At 54.1% G+C, this 15,337-nt stretch overlaps 1 protein-coding gene across 1 annotated transcript in view; it reads left to right on the top strand.

Annotated features, from left to right (window-relative positions):
* Positions 1-492: 492 nt before the first annotated feature.
* Positions 493-15,337, top strand: part of Loxl1 (lysyl oxidase like 1) — a 23,862-nt gene continuing 9,017 nt past the window's right edge. Inside the window, exons 1-2 of the mRNA XM_059267995.1 lie at positions 493-1,994; positions 15,229-15,337. Of these exons, the coding sequence (XP_059123978.1) occupies positions 809-1,994; positions 15,229-15,337 (1,295 nt within the window). The 5' untranslated portion in view covers positions 493-808. The remainder of the gene's footprint in view (positions 1,995-15,228) is intronic.

The following is a 15,337-nucleotide window of genomic DNA, read 5'->3' as shown; positions in this document are numbered from 1 at the left end:
CTTTGTACTCAGGGCCAAGTGCTAAGTGTCCTCAGGGTACAGAATTAGAGAGTGGCCCCAGCTAGAGGGAGGCTCACCAACAAAGATGTCTCTTAGCAATAGCTTTGGAGAAGAGAGAAGGCACCCCAAGAAGCCTGGGAAGAGGTGAAGCCAATGAGGAAAGTGGAGTTCAGGAGTTTCACTGTGTCCAGAGCAAAGTGGAACCAGCAGGGTAGTGCCCACATCCTAACCCGGCTGTGCTTGCCAGAAACCCCACTTAACAGAGCCGAGTCCCCAGGGGCCCCCCTCCTACTCTCTGCCTCATTCCCTTCCTCAGAGGCAGGTCTGTGGCTTGGCTGGAAGCTACATGGACCGAGGGAGTACTGCTCTGTGGGACAGGCCACATAGCTAAAACCCGGCGGGCCATAGGGCCCCGCGGAAGAGGCCCCAGCAGGCGGACCAGGTTCCTGAAACCTCCAGACACTTCCAGCCTGTTGCTTATTCATTCAGAGTAGGAAAGCGCCAGCCTAGCGAGCGGCCAGCCAGTGTGGGGCTGGCCATGTAAGGGCCCCAGGAGGTCTTGCCCGCCCGTGCCCTGCGGAAAGCCTCGTGCAGCCCTGGGCACCGCCCCTGCCCTGCCCTGACCCCTTGGCCTCGAAATGCTGTCATCGGAGGAGCCGTCCCGCTCGGGACAAGGCCAGGATGGACAAAGCTAGAGCCTGGGCAGGCAAGGAGCCGTCCTGTCTTCGAGGCCGTGGGAAGAGAAGCACGTACCGGGGCCCACTCCTGAGAGCCTCTCTGCCCACCTGGCCTCTGCAGAAGGGCCACTATGGCTCTGGCCGGAGCCGGCAGCCAGCTGGGGACCCTGGTGTGGGGCGCCTGCCTGTGCGTTCTGGTGCACGGGCAGCAGGCGCAGCCAGGACAGGGCTCGGATCCCGGACGCTGGCGGCAACTGATCCAGTGGGAGAACAACGGGCAGGTGTACAGCCTGCTCAACTCGGGCTCTGAGTACGTGCCCGCGGGGCCCCAACGAGGAGAGAGTAGCTCCAGAGTGCTGCTGGCAGGCGCGCCCCAAACGTCTCAGCGACGCAGCCCGGGGGGACCCCGGCGTCGGCAGGCGCCGTCCCTGCCCCTGCCCGGGCGCGTGGGTTCGGACACTGTGCGCGGTCAAACGCGGCATCCATTCGGCTTCGGCCAGGTGCCGGACAACTGGCGAGAGGTGGCCGTCGGGGACAGCACAGGCATGGCTCGGGCTCGCACCTCTGTCTCCCAGCAACGGCACGGGGGCTCCACCTCCTCCTCAGTCTCGGCCTCGGCCTTCGCCACCACCTACCGCCAGCCATCCTCCTACCCGCAGCAGTTCCCCTACCCGCAGGCGCCCTACGTGAACCAGTATGAGAACTACGACCCCGCTTCGCGGACCTACGAGCAGGGCTACGTGTACTACCGCGGTGCGGGCGGCGGCATGGGCGCGGGGGCGGCGGCTGTAGCCTCGGCTGGGGTCCTGTATCCTTTCCAACCCCGGGCACGCTACGAGGAGTACGGCGGTGGCGGCGAGGAGCAGCCCGAGTACCCGGCCCAGGGCTACTACCCAGCCCCAGAGAGGCCCTATGCACCGCAGCCCCAGCCGCAGCCGCAGCCGCAACCTCAGCCCCAACCCTCCGACGGCCTTGACCGTCGCTACTCGCACAGCCTGTACAATGAAGGCACCCCGGGCTTCGAGCAGGCCTACCCTGATCCCAGCACTGATGCAGCGCAGGCCCCCGCCGGGGCCGGTGGCACCTACGCTGGTGATCCCCGCCTCGGCTGGTACCCTCCCTATGCAGCCAATGTGCCTCCCGAGGCCTACGTCCCTCCGCGCGCGGTGGAGCCACAACCCCCATTCCGCGTGCTGGAGCCACCCTACCTGCCTGTGCGCAGTTCTGATGCGCCCTCGCCGGGTGGGGAGCGGAACAGCGCCCAACAGGGCCGGCTCAGCGTGGGTAGTGTGTACCGACCCAACCAGAATGGTCGCGGTGAGTACCGTCCTTGGCTTGACACTCTGGTCACAGGTGAATGCTGCTTCAGGGGTGCAGATCCTCTCTCTCTAATCAAAGGTCTCCAAGTAGTGGCTGAACAAGAGCCGAGTAGCGAAACAGCGAACAGTTGTGTGCCTCTCCTCCCAGCCTGCCCTGAATTCATCCATTATCCATCAGGGTCAAAGGCCTGCATTCTGACTCTGGCTTTGGGGTAATCAAGGAAGGACTAGCCAGGCTTTAAGAAGTATTTTACAGATCTCACTGGGGTCAACTAGGGAAAGTGGGGGAAAGCCCTTCTCCCTGCTTCTCTCTCTTCCAGTCAGGGACTCTCCGATGACTCTTAGAAATTACTGTGTTATGCCTATGCAAAGAGTGAGGCAAGGATCATGGGAACTATGGACCTTCAGGGTCAAGAGGTCTTCAGGATGCTTCTAGAGGTAGAGCAGTGTCCCTATGGCCGGACCTCTATGAGGTGGCTGGCCCTTGGTGAAGGACCAAGAGCAGCACTTGAACAAACATAACTTGCAGACCCCTGAGGGGAGCCCATAAGGCTGGGATGCCAGAGCCCACTGGCTAGGGCATACTGAGCACTAAAAAACCTGAATAATGAAGATAAGTAATATTTCAGTGCATTAAAAATCTGTTATGAACAAATATGTCCAAATTTTAAGTAGACTCAGTAATGGTTCCATAACCTGAGACAAACTGAAAAATCAATATGGGCCCTGTCTTCATTTGAAACAGGATATTTGTTCATTGTAGATTTTTTTGTATTGATTTTGCTTTTTAAAAATATCATATTAAATATTACTTATCTTGGCTACTGTGCTTTTGATGTTCCCTAGAACATAACCCAGGCCAAAGCTCCACTGCTTCACGTTCATCTTGGCTCTGAGGGAGAGTCCCAGGAAATGTCTGGAGACAGGCCACCCTCTGGCTTTCCCCGGGGATGAAGATATGACCTATTCTTGGGAAGGCCAGGTCATCTGCACACAAGGGTCGGGGTGGAGCAGTCTTCCTCTGCCAGATGGGCAGCTTCCACATGTGCTGTTACTGAGACAGGGGCCAACTGTTGTGTCTGGCCAGTGCTGGATGGCCATCAGCCCATCCTCTGCTGTCCTAGAATCCCCTTGCTGATGCTGTCCATACAGGGCTGTCTGCTCTCCTCTCCGGTCAAGGTTTCCACTGAGTTCTCAACGCACATGCCCTCAGCCCACAGTTCTCTGCTCCATACCAGGGCTGCTATACCAGGGCTATCAGGTGAAGATGAGCCTTTGTGACCCAAGGGTGCTGGTGCCCAGCCCAGCCTTGGCTCCTCAGCCTCTGTCAGCATCGGATAAATGCTGAATCTAGACAAGATGGTGTAATTGAAGAGCTGCTGCTTGGGGACTCCTAGGACTGAAGGCCAGGGGAAGGAAAGTCTGGAGGGTAGGGTGGTACCTACTGTGTCATATCCACTGCATAGCCCTGGGTCTAATTCAATTCTGAATCCTACTTTGAAAACCACAGGAGCTGGGGGTGAATCGGAACAGGGGAGTGGGGGGGGCCTCTATGATGCAATGCCAAACATCGATGGTGACAATGTATGGAGGCCTTGGTCACCAGCTTGACACCGCCTGCAGCAGGCTGGTATGGCTTTGTGCTGACTTGCCCCAGGAGCCCCTTGGAGGAGAGGGTGTTTTACCTACCAAGTGCTTAACTGTTGTGGCTGCTTTTCTTAGAATGCAAGACCTCAGCTCGGGCGGAACTCAGCCAGGAGGGCCCCACCTCCGGACTGAGGAGAAAACCAAGGCCTCAAATGCCACAAGGCTGGCAGAGGCAGGCCAGGGACTGCACATCTGGGCCTTGAGCCAGTGGGTTTTCTAGGGCCCCTCTGTGGCCTGTGAATTTTCAAGGAAGTTATTTCGTTCAGAGAAAGATAAAACAGGGCAAGGCTAATGTCTGGAGTGGGGTGCTTGGTGCTCAGGAGACTCCAGCTGCTGCCCCAGAGCTCCACAGTTCATTTTGGGTCAAATGTGATTCTCCCCTGAAGGCAGTATTCCTGGTACCCAGTCTGGCATCTATCAAATTCAGACTCTGCCCTGAGAGAAGCACAGCAGAAAGAACACATTGGTGTGTGACTAGGTCAGTGTTGGGAGCAGACGCTGTGGGAGGTAGGTAGAGAGGAGGGTCTCCCTCAGGTTGGGGGAGCACCCACCCTGACATGCCCATAATTCAGCTCTGCATGGGGTTCTGAATTTCACTTCAAAAATCAAAGGAGCTAGGCCGAATGATGATGGTGCATGTCTTTAATCCCAGCACTTGGGAGGCAGAGGCAGGCAGATCTTTGTGAGTTTGAGGCCAGCCTGGTCTACAGAGTGAGTTCCAGGACAGCCAGGGCTACACAGAGAAACCCTGTCTTGAAAAACAAAAACGAAAACAAACAAACAAAATCACAGGAGCTGGGAGTGAATCAGACTGGGGAGGGGGGACATCTGTAATGAATGCTCAGTGTCTCTGCTCCAGAGGCTCAGAGAGGGCTTCTCAGAGGAGGTGCCCAAGCATCGTGCAGGGGATGGTGATCAGCATCTTCTAAGATCCCCCTCCCCTGATCATGGAGGAAATAGGATGTGGGGACGGAGTTAGGGTACATGCTAGTGTGGGGCCCCCAAAGAAGCCAGAAAAGGGACATTACACTCCCCAGATAATGGTTCCTCCCTTCCACCCTGCTAGTCTAGGACCATGGAAAATCCCAGCCCAGTGAAGTCCAAGTCTTGTACTTGAGATCAGCCCCCCAGGCCTGGTGTGGGAGCCCAGGGCGGATTCTCCGAGGCTGACTTCATCCCTCCTGGCCACACACTCAGGGGTCTGAGGCCCAGCTCTGGCAGCCTGTGCTTGTGTGTGGGTGTGGATCTGTCCTTACAACACCAAACACATGTGAGCACCGCCCACGTCCCCCCTTGTGTATGTGGCTTCCAAGTGTCTGTCCTGGACTCAGTTTTTCTGCCTCAGCAGCCTTCTCCTCTTTCTTCTAATGCTGGGTGCTGGGCTGCTCAGGGTTTCTGCAGTACCATTGTCTCCAAAGCTGGAACAGGTCACAAAGGTGAAGGAGGGTTTATGGAGGCCCAGAGAGGCTCACATCCCTCATTCATCTCTCACAACACATCTACTCAGAGAGGCCTGGGGAGTGGCTGGCTGTCTCCCAGGGCTTCTAGGTCCCCTGCCCTGTGCCAACCCCCCATGCCACCTCTCCTTGAGACTGCTGCCAGGCCCTCCTCCCCCAGCATCCTTGCTCTAGCCCCTGCTTGCCACAGCCCCGTGTTCTCTGAGCTAGAGGTCTTAGTGCTGAGATGCCCCTAGTCCCAGAAGACCGTGGCTTTCCTCCCAGGATCTCCCCTTCTAACTTGGCCTGCCTCATCGGTCCAGGGCTTCTACAGTACCATTGTCCGTGAAAGACATATCACTGAATCTGGAACAGGTCACAAAGGTGGCATCCCTGATGGCTGTTCAGCCTTGCCTGGCATGTGTCATCCATTCCTGGCTTGACAAGGCCAGTTGGATCTTGACACGTGCACCTAACATCTCCGAATCTAAGGTTCTTCCTCTCGTTTCCCTTCCTTTCCTGCTCTTTCTCAGGCATCCACAGCCACCGTTGTACTGCTTCTGGGACCACAGGCTCCCTTAACGTCTAAGGGTGTTTCCAAGGTAGTACCCTTTTTAACCAGCCTCCCGCCCTGCAGGGGCCCTCAGTCCCTGGGAGCAGCCCTGGCTCCCTGCCCTCACCCCAGCTGCCCCTCACTCACCTGAGCCTAATGACCTGTTTCCTCAGCCTGCCTTCCCCTCTAGGTCCTCTGCTCTCCTCCACCGTGCTTTGAGTAGATGCACAGAAAGGCAGAGGCCTCCACCCAGCGAGCTTCCAGAGCTAGAGCCTCCAGGCAGAGATGGAGCAGCAGCCTGCTAAACCGCGTGCACCTTCTGAGCCTTGTGACCTACATGTGGGATTCCACGATTACATTTGTTCCCACAAGCTCTTAGTGACACAGATCACAGGCCCTAGGAAGATGAGAAGAGGGAGCCCAGTAAGATGGCACAGTGACACCATACAAGATAAGCAATGGGAGGCAGGACAAGAGCCCCACCCCTCTGCCAGCTGGGCATCTCTGGGGCACAGCCTCCCTCTGCATTCCCTGGTGAGAGTTAGGCTCCAAGTGACTTCCCACTTGGTCTCCTTTAATCCCCAGGTCGGTCGCAGCCAGGTACTGTGAATTGCCCCATTCCGTGGACAGGATGAAGGGCTCACTTGCTGACTTTTGATAGTGAACCCAGGACTCGAGTCCATATGAACTCACCCTGTGTTCATAGCCACGCGTTGTTTTTCATTTTTTTTCTATGTATTTATTACTGCATATCATGCAAGCTTCATTCATTCATTCATTCACTCATTCATTCATCATTTGTTCATGCACTCAAGCATTCAATGGCTATTTAGGTACTGGCTGGAACAGAGAAAGTTGTAGAGGGTCATATGGGTAAGTGGCAGCAAGAGAGGGGTGTGGATGTCTGAGGGAGCAAGCAGGGTTCCGGGCAGCCTCCCCCAGGCAGACTTCCTGTCTCCTGGCTCACGACCCTCTCATACGGCCTCCACTCCCCTGCCCTCAGCCTGGACGTCTCTGTGGAGCTGGCTCTTGTTGAAACAGATGTCTGATGGTAGCTGCCACTGCTTATAAACGAGTTATGCTCTGCCAAGCACTCTTCCCATTTTCTCGTTTACGCCACCCAACAACCCTAGGTATTGTTACAGTATAGGATAGTGTTATCACTCACTTTATACAGGAGGGAACTTGGCCTCAGAGAAGCCACGGCCGCAGTCGTGAGCAGCCAAGCTGGACCCAGGAAGGGTGTCTACCCTCTCGAGGCCCTGCTCTCCCTCGGCTCTACCCTTCAGGGAAGTGTTTTGAAAGAGTGGCACCTAACTCAGTGTTCAGTGACTCTTTTGTCTGAGTTTCTGGAGGGGGGAAACACAATGTTTTGTTCTTGTTTTGTCTTGTTTTTGCCTTGAGGTTGAGACACTGTCCCCTCCCCGCAGTTATTGGGGTTGGTAGCAGAGCTAGAAGTGGGTATAGAGTCCTTAGTGCCTTTGCAGGCACCGGGCTACTGCTGGGCTTAGCTAGAGAGTTCTGTCCCCCCCACTTTCCTTTCTCCTGATGCCCTGGGGGGGGTATCTTCAGAGATCTCTGGACTCAGGATGGGCACCTCTCCCCCAGAGCACCCAGCTGGAGTCCATCCCACTTCCTTTCCGAGCCAAGAACACATGGAAAACTCCCCAGGCAGTGGCTAGAACAAGCAGGAGAGGAAGGGAACTGGAGGCCAGAAGTCCAGCCAGGCGGCCCACACCTGCTTCCAATTCCTGTGCCCAGCATTCCTGGGGAGCAGCCGCGGGGGCAGGGGCCCGAAAGGAGAGGCTGAGCCTTATTCCCACCCATGGCCTGACCTAACTGCCTCTTCCCGGCTGCAGCTGGACCCAGGGGTGTTTTGTGTGGGCTCAGCATTACAGAGTAAGGGCTAGGCCTGGGTCCCTTGCCCCTCCCCCGCCTGTGATAAGTCCCTGGAAACCGGGAATCTGTTTTCCAGGAAGTGGGGAGGGAGTCAGGATGCCAGACAGGAAGGAGAGTGCCTGAAGGCCAGTGCCCTCAAAAGTGTCAAACCATAGAAGACAGCCCACCCTTCTCCCTGCCCATGGGCCAACTAGAACCATGTGTTTCCCAAGCCCCAAGTAAAAGAGTTTTGGGAACTAACACCAGCTTTGCTTAACAACAAAGAGTCTTCCGTAGGCAGGTGATCCCAGTGTCTTTGTGGGTACAGGCATTCACACCCTTGCTCACTGAGTGTCTGCAGGTGCTGGTTCCTGAACACCTGAGCAGGTAGGTTAACCGTGCCCTAGACCCATTCCTGCCCTCTCTAACTCTCAGCCAAGCTGTAAGAAACCAGACACCTGGCTTAAGTGCCCAGCTCCCAGCTTCCTACTGTACGTATGGGATACCCAGGCCGACAGCTCAATGGAGGCAAACGATGACATTGCCCATAAACCCGACTGCTCTCAGGAGCTCCTGTCCAGTTGAGGATTGTAGATGGCATCTCTTGAGACGTGTAGTCATCTGGCGGGTGTATGTTAGCACCTTACTGTGTGCTGAGCACTTACACCTGGGTATGAATGAGAAGAAACATGAAATGTTTGCCTTTTGGACCTTATGTTGTCGTTTACGGACATAATTCGTAGGTTAAGTGGCAGGCGCTGTGGATGACATAGAAGTAGCTAAGGGATCAGGAGTAGTGGGAAGGGAGCAGTTTACAGAGGTGACCACCACAGGCCTCAAGAAGGTGACATCTAAACCAAGACTTGAAGGAGGCATGTGAGTGAGCCAATTAGCCATCTGTAGGAAAAACATTGCAGATGGGGGGGGGGGGGGCGGGGGGGGGGGGGCGTGTGCGTGTGGCCAGTGCAAAGGCCCAAAGATGGGAATTAGCAAGTGTGCTCCAGCGTGCTTAGGTTGAGTGAAGTGGAAACAGAGATGGAATAGGAGACTGAGCAGAAAGATTAACAGGGCTCAGACAACAGAGGACCCTGGTGAAGTCACTGGCCTTTACACTGTACACTAGGCAGCCACTGCAGGAAGCTAATGGCTGTGCTGGGGGTGTGTAGTTGGGAAGAAAGGTAGGGATGTGAGTGTTGTAAGAGGAAGCAGGGTGCTGGGAGAGGAAGTCAAGCTTGACAGGTGGGCTCTGGACCTAGTGATGGTGTCACCCCAGAGTGAGCAGAATCAACCATGAGAAGGGGAGAGGCATGCATGCACAGAAGTGCACAGTGAGCTCAGAGTTCAGAGGTAGAGAGGTCAAGCTGCGGTGTTACGCAGCTGCTTACTGCTACTTACAAGTCAGAGTTCTGGCGTGGCAGGTTAAGGACAGACCACAAAAGGCCTTTGCTGCCATCCTGAAATGTCTAGGCTCCACTCTTTAGGCAGTTGGGAGCCATTGAAAGGTCTAGACCTGGCTCTGTAGCCATCATAGCCCTCTTCCCCAGCCTGGAACTGAACGGCCGCTTCACCATGGGGCAGAGAGGCTTCGGTAGCTACCTTGCCTGCAAGCTAGCAAGAACAGGTGGAGCACCTCTGGGCGGGTGCTGACAACTTAATGTTCCAATTATTAGCTAATCATTTCCTGGGTTTGGGAGCTGCCAGCTCTGACCCACTCTGGCTCATCTTTATTCAAGTCTGAGCCGGGCAGGGCTTTCTGCTTTCCCCACCTAGGGGCTCCTCTGGAGTCTGTCTGTGTTCACTTGCCAAAACATCCCACTCAGCACATATTTCACAACCAACTGATGGGTTTCTGCTGGATTGTGTTTATCCTCCAGTCCTGGGCTCAAGAGATTAGGGCTCTGTTGGATTCCACTTCCCATTCTTTGAGAGCCCCAGCAGCAGGGGCTTAGAGGACACAGATGCCAGGGGAGGGTTATGGACCCCACAGAACCTGCAAAGCTAGAGGAAAACAGGTAAGGTATAGACACGCACAAGCCCACACACATACTGGGCAGGAGGGAACAGATTTCTAACGAGGCAAGAAGGGTCTGGGTCAGCCAGTGGGATAATTTCCTGACTGTTGAAGCATGGGCTGCTGAGGTCGGGAGAGGTCTCGGGCTCTTGCCCAAGGCTGGAGAATTGATTGAATAACTCCGAAAAAAGTATTTTTATCTCCAAGTGTTTATGGATCCGTTCAACCTGTGCACAAGAACCAGTTAGTTCAGTCTTCCCTGCATCCTTCAGATAGGGCAACAGACTCAGATAGGGGAATGGGCCAGTGCACTGGGAAGATCAGCACAGTGGCGAACTAACCTCTGGAACCTTAGGCACCAGAAGACCCCACTTGGATTCTGCCCAGGAAGAGGCTCATGGTCACTGCCATCATGGGAGTGGTCTAGAAGTATCAGACCTAGCTTAGGACAAGAGGACAGGGTAGACTTGTCCTGAGGTCGTTGGCTTCAAGAATCAGTGTGGCTAGTCTTTGCATAGAATGCTGGCTGCCACATATGACTCTCTGAGAACAGAGCTGAAATGCAATGTTCGGCTTTTCCCTGGGCTGGATCTTCATTATCTTGGCCTAGGGGCCCACCATGGCAGGACAGCTCTCTGTCTGCCTGAATAATGGCTTGGGACCTGGTTCACTTACACCCAGGTCCTCCCCAGCTGAGCCCTCCCAAGGGTCTTTGCTGTCCTCTGACTCAGTGTTCCCAGTATCCTGGCCCAGGCTGTGGACAGCACATCCCTTCCTAGGGAAGAATGAACACAGGGGCCTGGCATAGGGCTCCAGGCCTGGGGGACGAGGGGATCCGCGCAGACATATGGAGGGAGAGAGGCCTGGAGAGGGTCACATATAAGTCTACCACACGAGGGGCAAAGCTCAGCCAGCAGTGACCCAGCCACCCTCAGAGGGGACAGCAGAGTAAGGCTGTCCACACAGCCTTTGGATTCTGATCCACTTCCAACCTGAAGACTAGGGAGGAAGCTGAATGGGGCTGCAGGTTCCCTGTTAGCTGGTCATGTGTGCTCAGCAAACCCGTAAGAACATCCATTGTGTCCTGTGTGGAACAGGGCTCAAGGCCACACCCTCTCAGGAGATCAGTCAGATGGAATCCTGGGGAGGCCGACTCCTCTTTAGCAGTGCCAAGCCGTGCACAAGGTCCTGAAGGTTTACAGTGACTGAAAAAAAAAAAAAATCAAGATACAGTCCAGGTCCTGTAAGACTATCATGTATGTTTTATGTATGTGAATGTTTTGTCAACATGTATGTATGTGTACCACATTCATGCCTGATTCCCAAAGACATCAAAAGAGAGTATCAAATTCCACGGCACTGAAGTTACAAATGGTTTTGAGCTGCCATGTGGATGCTGGGAACTGAACCTGAATTCTTGCCCTCTGCCTGCCCTGTTTCTAGAGCCACATAGCCCTGGCTGTCCTGGAACTCAATTTGTAGACCAGGCTGGCCTCGAACTCAGAAATCTACCTGCCTCTGACTCCGAGTGCTGGGATTAAAGGCGTGGGTTGCCATACCCACCTCTCATTTGTGTTTTAAACACAGCCCCATCTGACACGAACTACACAGTCCATAAAGATCTGCAGGTGCTCTGGGACAAACCTAGAGACTGGAGGAAGCCTAAGGGAAGGTGAGAGAAGCTGTACACAGACCATGGACCAGTTTTTTTCTGAACTAATCAGACATGAAAATTATCCCATTCTCCATAGTTAGGAAAACATGATGGCCTCACAGCTAAGTATCAGAAACCACGTTTTTAGCCTCCAGGTCCAGACCTGAGGGTTGGGTGACAGACTCCAAGTTGTTGGAAAACACATCTCACCCCCACCCCACCTCAGAATTATATCCCATAACTGATAGGACCCCTGAATTTGACCCATTTTGGAACGGGAGTAACCACGCTGATTATACCTGGACTTCATTCCCCATTGACCAGCTTGCCTGTGGCCTGTAAGCCAATAACAGCAGATCAGACTCCCTTAGCTCTGTACCTGCCAACCTCCACGCAACGCTCCTTTTATCTCTTTTCAATCATCGTACAAGTTTCCCCCGTGTCCAAGCCCCACAAAGGGAATGAGAGCCCACGCCTGGCTGCTGTCAGAATGTCCTCTGGGATCGCAGCCTGGAGAAGGAGGCTTTGTTCCATTCTGGAAAAACATACCAGCTAAGGGAAGGGCCTGCACTCCCTGGGACCTCAGCAGGGGGTCCTGAGGGTGAGGTGGGAGACCAGGCCTCTGAACTCCCAGGACAGCAAGGGCATGATAGGGGTGGGGGCACAGCTAGGTAGGAGGAGTTAGGGGAGTCATAGAGACTCCGGTAATGGTCAAAATAAAAGACAATGCTAAAATCATGAGAGGAATGATTTCATGTAACTACTAAAACAGACAAAACCAACCTATCAGTGTGTGCCAGGGTTGGGGACATTTTCTTAGCTTTGTTGTGGTGGTAGTTGATGGCAGCATACATTTGTCAAAACCTTGCCAAACTACACAAAAATCTGTGCCTTTGTGTGTAGAGCCTATTTCAAAAAGAAGTCCATTGTTTGCATTTATTTATTTGATTTGTATGAGTGTTTTGCCTACATGTATGTGTACTATGTGTCTGCAGTACCCACAGAGGCCAGAAGATGGTGTCAGATCTCCCTAGATCTGGAGTTACAGATGGTTGTGAGGTACCATCTGGGTGCTGGGAATGGGACCCAGGTCCTCTACAAGAGCAACAAGTGCTCTAAACTGCTAAGCCATCTCTGCAGCCCCAAGTTTACTTTTATAAAAAGAAGAACGACAGGAGGGAGCTGAGACATAGGATCTCCTGAGACTGCCCTGAATCTCTGTATGAATATGAACACATCCATTACCCTCTCTAGGTGGGCTTCCTCACACTTCCAAAGGTATAATATGCCCCCGCGGATCTTAAAGAGATAGGCACACATGGATGTGGACGGTGGTGTATTAAGCCACTAACCATTAAAGAAGCAGAGGATGTGGCCTGCTAACCATGAGTAGGATGCAGGCCCTGCCCTTAGATTCCATCTGAACAGAAGGAATCCACAGAGGAATATGAGGAAATCCCAATAGCGAGGTAGGAGTATGTGCATCCCACAATGTCACTAGTAATCAGGGAAGGCTGCCTGAGGCAAGAGCCGGGAATGGATGTTCAGACTGACCTGCAGCCTGCCCATAGTCTCTCCAGTGTGCTCTACAGATAACTCCTCCCAGCAGCTCCAGGGCTTACACCAAAGCTCCATTAGAATCAGAAAGGACAGTTGATGTATAAACAGTTCATTTTGCAGGGTCTTTCCTCCTAATACATTGCTTTCGTTTACTGTCTAGAGAAAGAAACTGAGGACAGCAATACTAAGATTCAGAGATGTTGATAGATCCAGGTTCAGGGTGTCGAGGATCAGGGCTCAGTGTATGATGAGAATCAAAGCTCAGTGGTTAGGTCTCAATAAGACCAGGATCAGGGTTCAGTGTGACCAGAATCAGGGCTCTGTGTGTGATAAGAGTCTAAGTCCAGTGTGTGACTAGAATCAGGATTCTGTGTGTGACCAGGACTAGGGCTCAGTATGTGATCAGAATCAGGATTCTATGTGTGACCAGGACCAGGACTCACTCAGTGTGTGATCAGATTCTGGATTCTATATGTGACCAGGATCTGGGCTCAGTATGTGATGAGAGTTAAAGCCTGGTGAGTGACCATGGTCAAGTCAAAGTGTGACCAGGGTCAGGGCTCAGTGTGTGACCAGAATCCATACTCACTGTAGAACCTGGGCCAGGGCTTCCTGTGTGGTCACTGGGCTCCTTCTGTGGGCAGGATCAAGTTCAATCAGAGAACAAGAGCAGTATAACTGGCCCCAAGTGCCCCAGCCTCAGACTCTGGTCTCCTGACTGTCCAGGATTTGCACAGCCAGCTCATGAAACAGCCTAGAGAGGAAGGGTCGGGCCAGGAAAGCTCTGTGGAGCCATCTGTGTGGTATTTATTGAAACGGGGCCTGGGATGGGAGTGGCAGACTGTCTGGTGCTGAATGCTGGGCCCACGAGGCTTAAACCCAGCGGCCACACCCACCTATGGCTGGGTTGCTAGAGGGTGGGGAAAGGGGACCCCTCCTCTCTTCCTTACCCCCCTTCCAGAAGCTTCTGGGAACCAGTGGATGAGAACCGTCTCCCAGCTGGTTTGAGGTCCCTAGGGTCCCTCGGGAAATGACTGCAAACATTCCAGGGGGCTCATGTCATAGAGCCTAGGCTGGCCAAGAAGTCCCCCATTTGCCAGGAGCCACCTCATCCTCACCCACCCTGTCCTCTAAGCCTCTCCATTCCAAGTAGGTGAGATCACCCTGGCTGCCCAGATCAGGCTGCCCCAGAGGGCCAGGCCCCAGGGAGAAAAGTTCCAAGGCAGGGGCCCAAGGGATGTGTGTGTGTGTGTGTGTGTGTGTGTGTGTGTGTGTGTGTGTGTGTGTGCAGGCACACACCTCTGTCAAAGGCTGTGAAACCAGACTTCCCTTTGTCTGCTCATTGTCGGGACCTTTAAGCTGATGGAAGTGATTGGCAAACAGAGGACCTAGAAGCCCCTTCCCATGATTCAAGAGCTCCTCCTTGCCTGCCTTTACCCTTCCACATTCCCCAAGGACAGAGGGCTGAGATGCTAGAAGGAACTTACAGTCTCTTTTTTTCATTTACTGGTCAGAATCTCCAAGGCCCAAGAGAAGAATTTAGGAGCCCCCCCCTCTGTAAGTTATCTGTAGAACAAGGATCTATCCCCCCCCCACCAGTCCCTGCTCCACCTGTGCCCCCACTCCCAACATCAAGACCATTCTGCCCTTAGTCCCTTATGAGATGGGTCTGCTACCTGCCTATGGTTCCTGCCTGTTCCTGGCAACTTACTCGGATCCTTACAGGCAGAAGAGAAAAAGGGAAGCCCCCTGACCCTGGTGTAACCTGGAGAACAAGCGGTCACAAAGAAAGGTTGGAGCCATCTTTAGACTTCCCCTGGGCCCTGCAGGGGTGGGAGCCAGGCCCTCCCTCAGGTTGGGCACCAGAGGTTGCCCACAGGGGATGGTTGTGGGCTGGTTTAGAGTCTGACGACCAGAAGTGGCAGCAGGGCGCCAAGAACATATCCTGAACAGCTCAGCTGGCACCAGGCTGAGAATTCTGCTGGCCCAGGGAAAGTGTTTTCTTCCTGCCCATCTCCTCCTACCTATTAATACCCACCTAGCTCTGCCCATGAACCTTCTGGCGCCCACCCTGGGCTATAAAGCCGGGGGTGTCCTGGTGGTCCTTGAAGAAGGCTGGCTAGAGAGGTGAGAGGATTCTCTTGGCTAGTATGCAAAGGTCTTGGGAGCAAGGACAGAGGAAGCAACTCTGCCAGGAAATTCTTTAGTCTCCTTGGTCCCGTCTCTAAGCCTTTCCTCATGACATGCCATTCCGCCTCCCAGACACCTTTTCCTTCCAGTTCCTGGGTCTTGTTCACATTCCAAATCTTCTAGGGTGTCTCCATACTCCCACACCACCAAGCTGCAGAGGCAGCTAACTGCTGCTGACCTCCTTGAACCCAGGACCCACTGACCAGGAGGAACGGCCAACGGTTTGGTGGAGGAGATCCTTGGAGCCAGCAGTAAATGGTCTGACCCTCTTGGTACTGTGCTCTTCCTCCCCGCTCTCTCCAGGCCTCCCTGACTTGGTCCCGGATCCCAACTACGTGCAGGCATCCACATATGTGCAGAGAGCCCATCTGTACTCCCTGCGCTGTGCGGCGGAGGAGAAGTGCCTGGCCAG

This window comes from Peromyscus eremicus, chromosome 7 (genome assembly GCF_949786415.1).
Source record: "Peromyscus eremicus chromosome 7, PerEre_H2_v1, whole genome shotgun sequence".
NCBI lineage: Eukaryota > Metazoa > Chordata > Mammalia > Rodentia > Cricetidae > Peromyscus > Peromyscus eremicus.
Note: the sequence above shows the minus strand (reverse complement) of the source record. Positions and strands in the feature narration are given on the sequence as shown.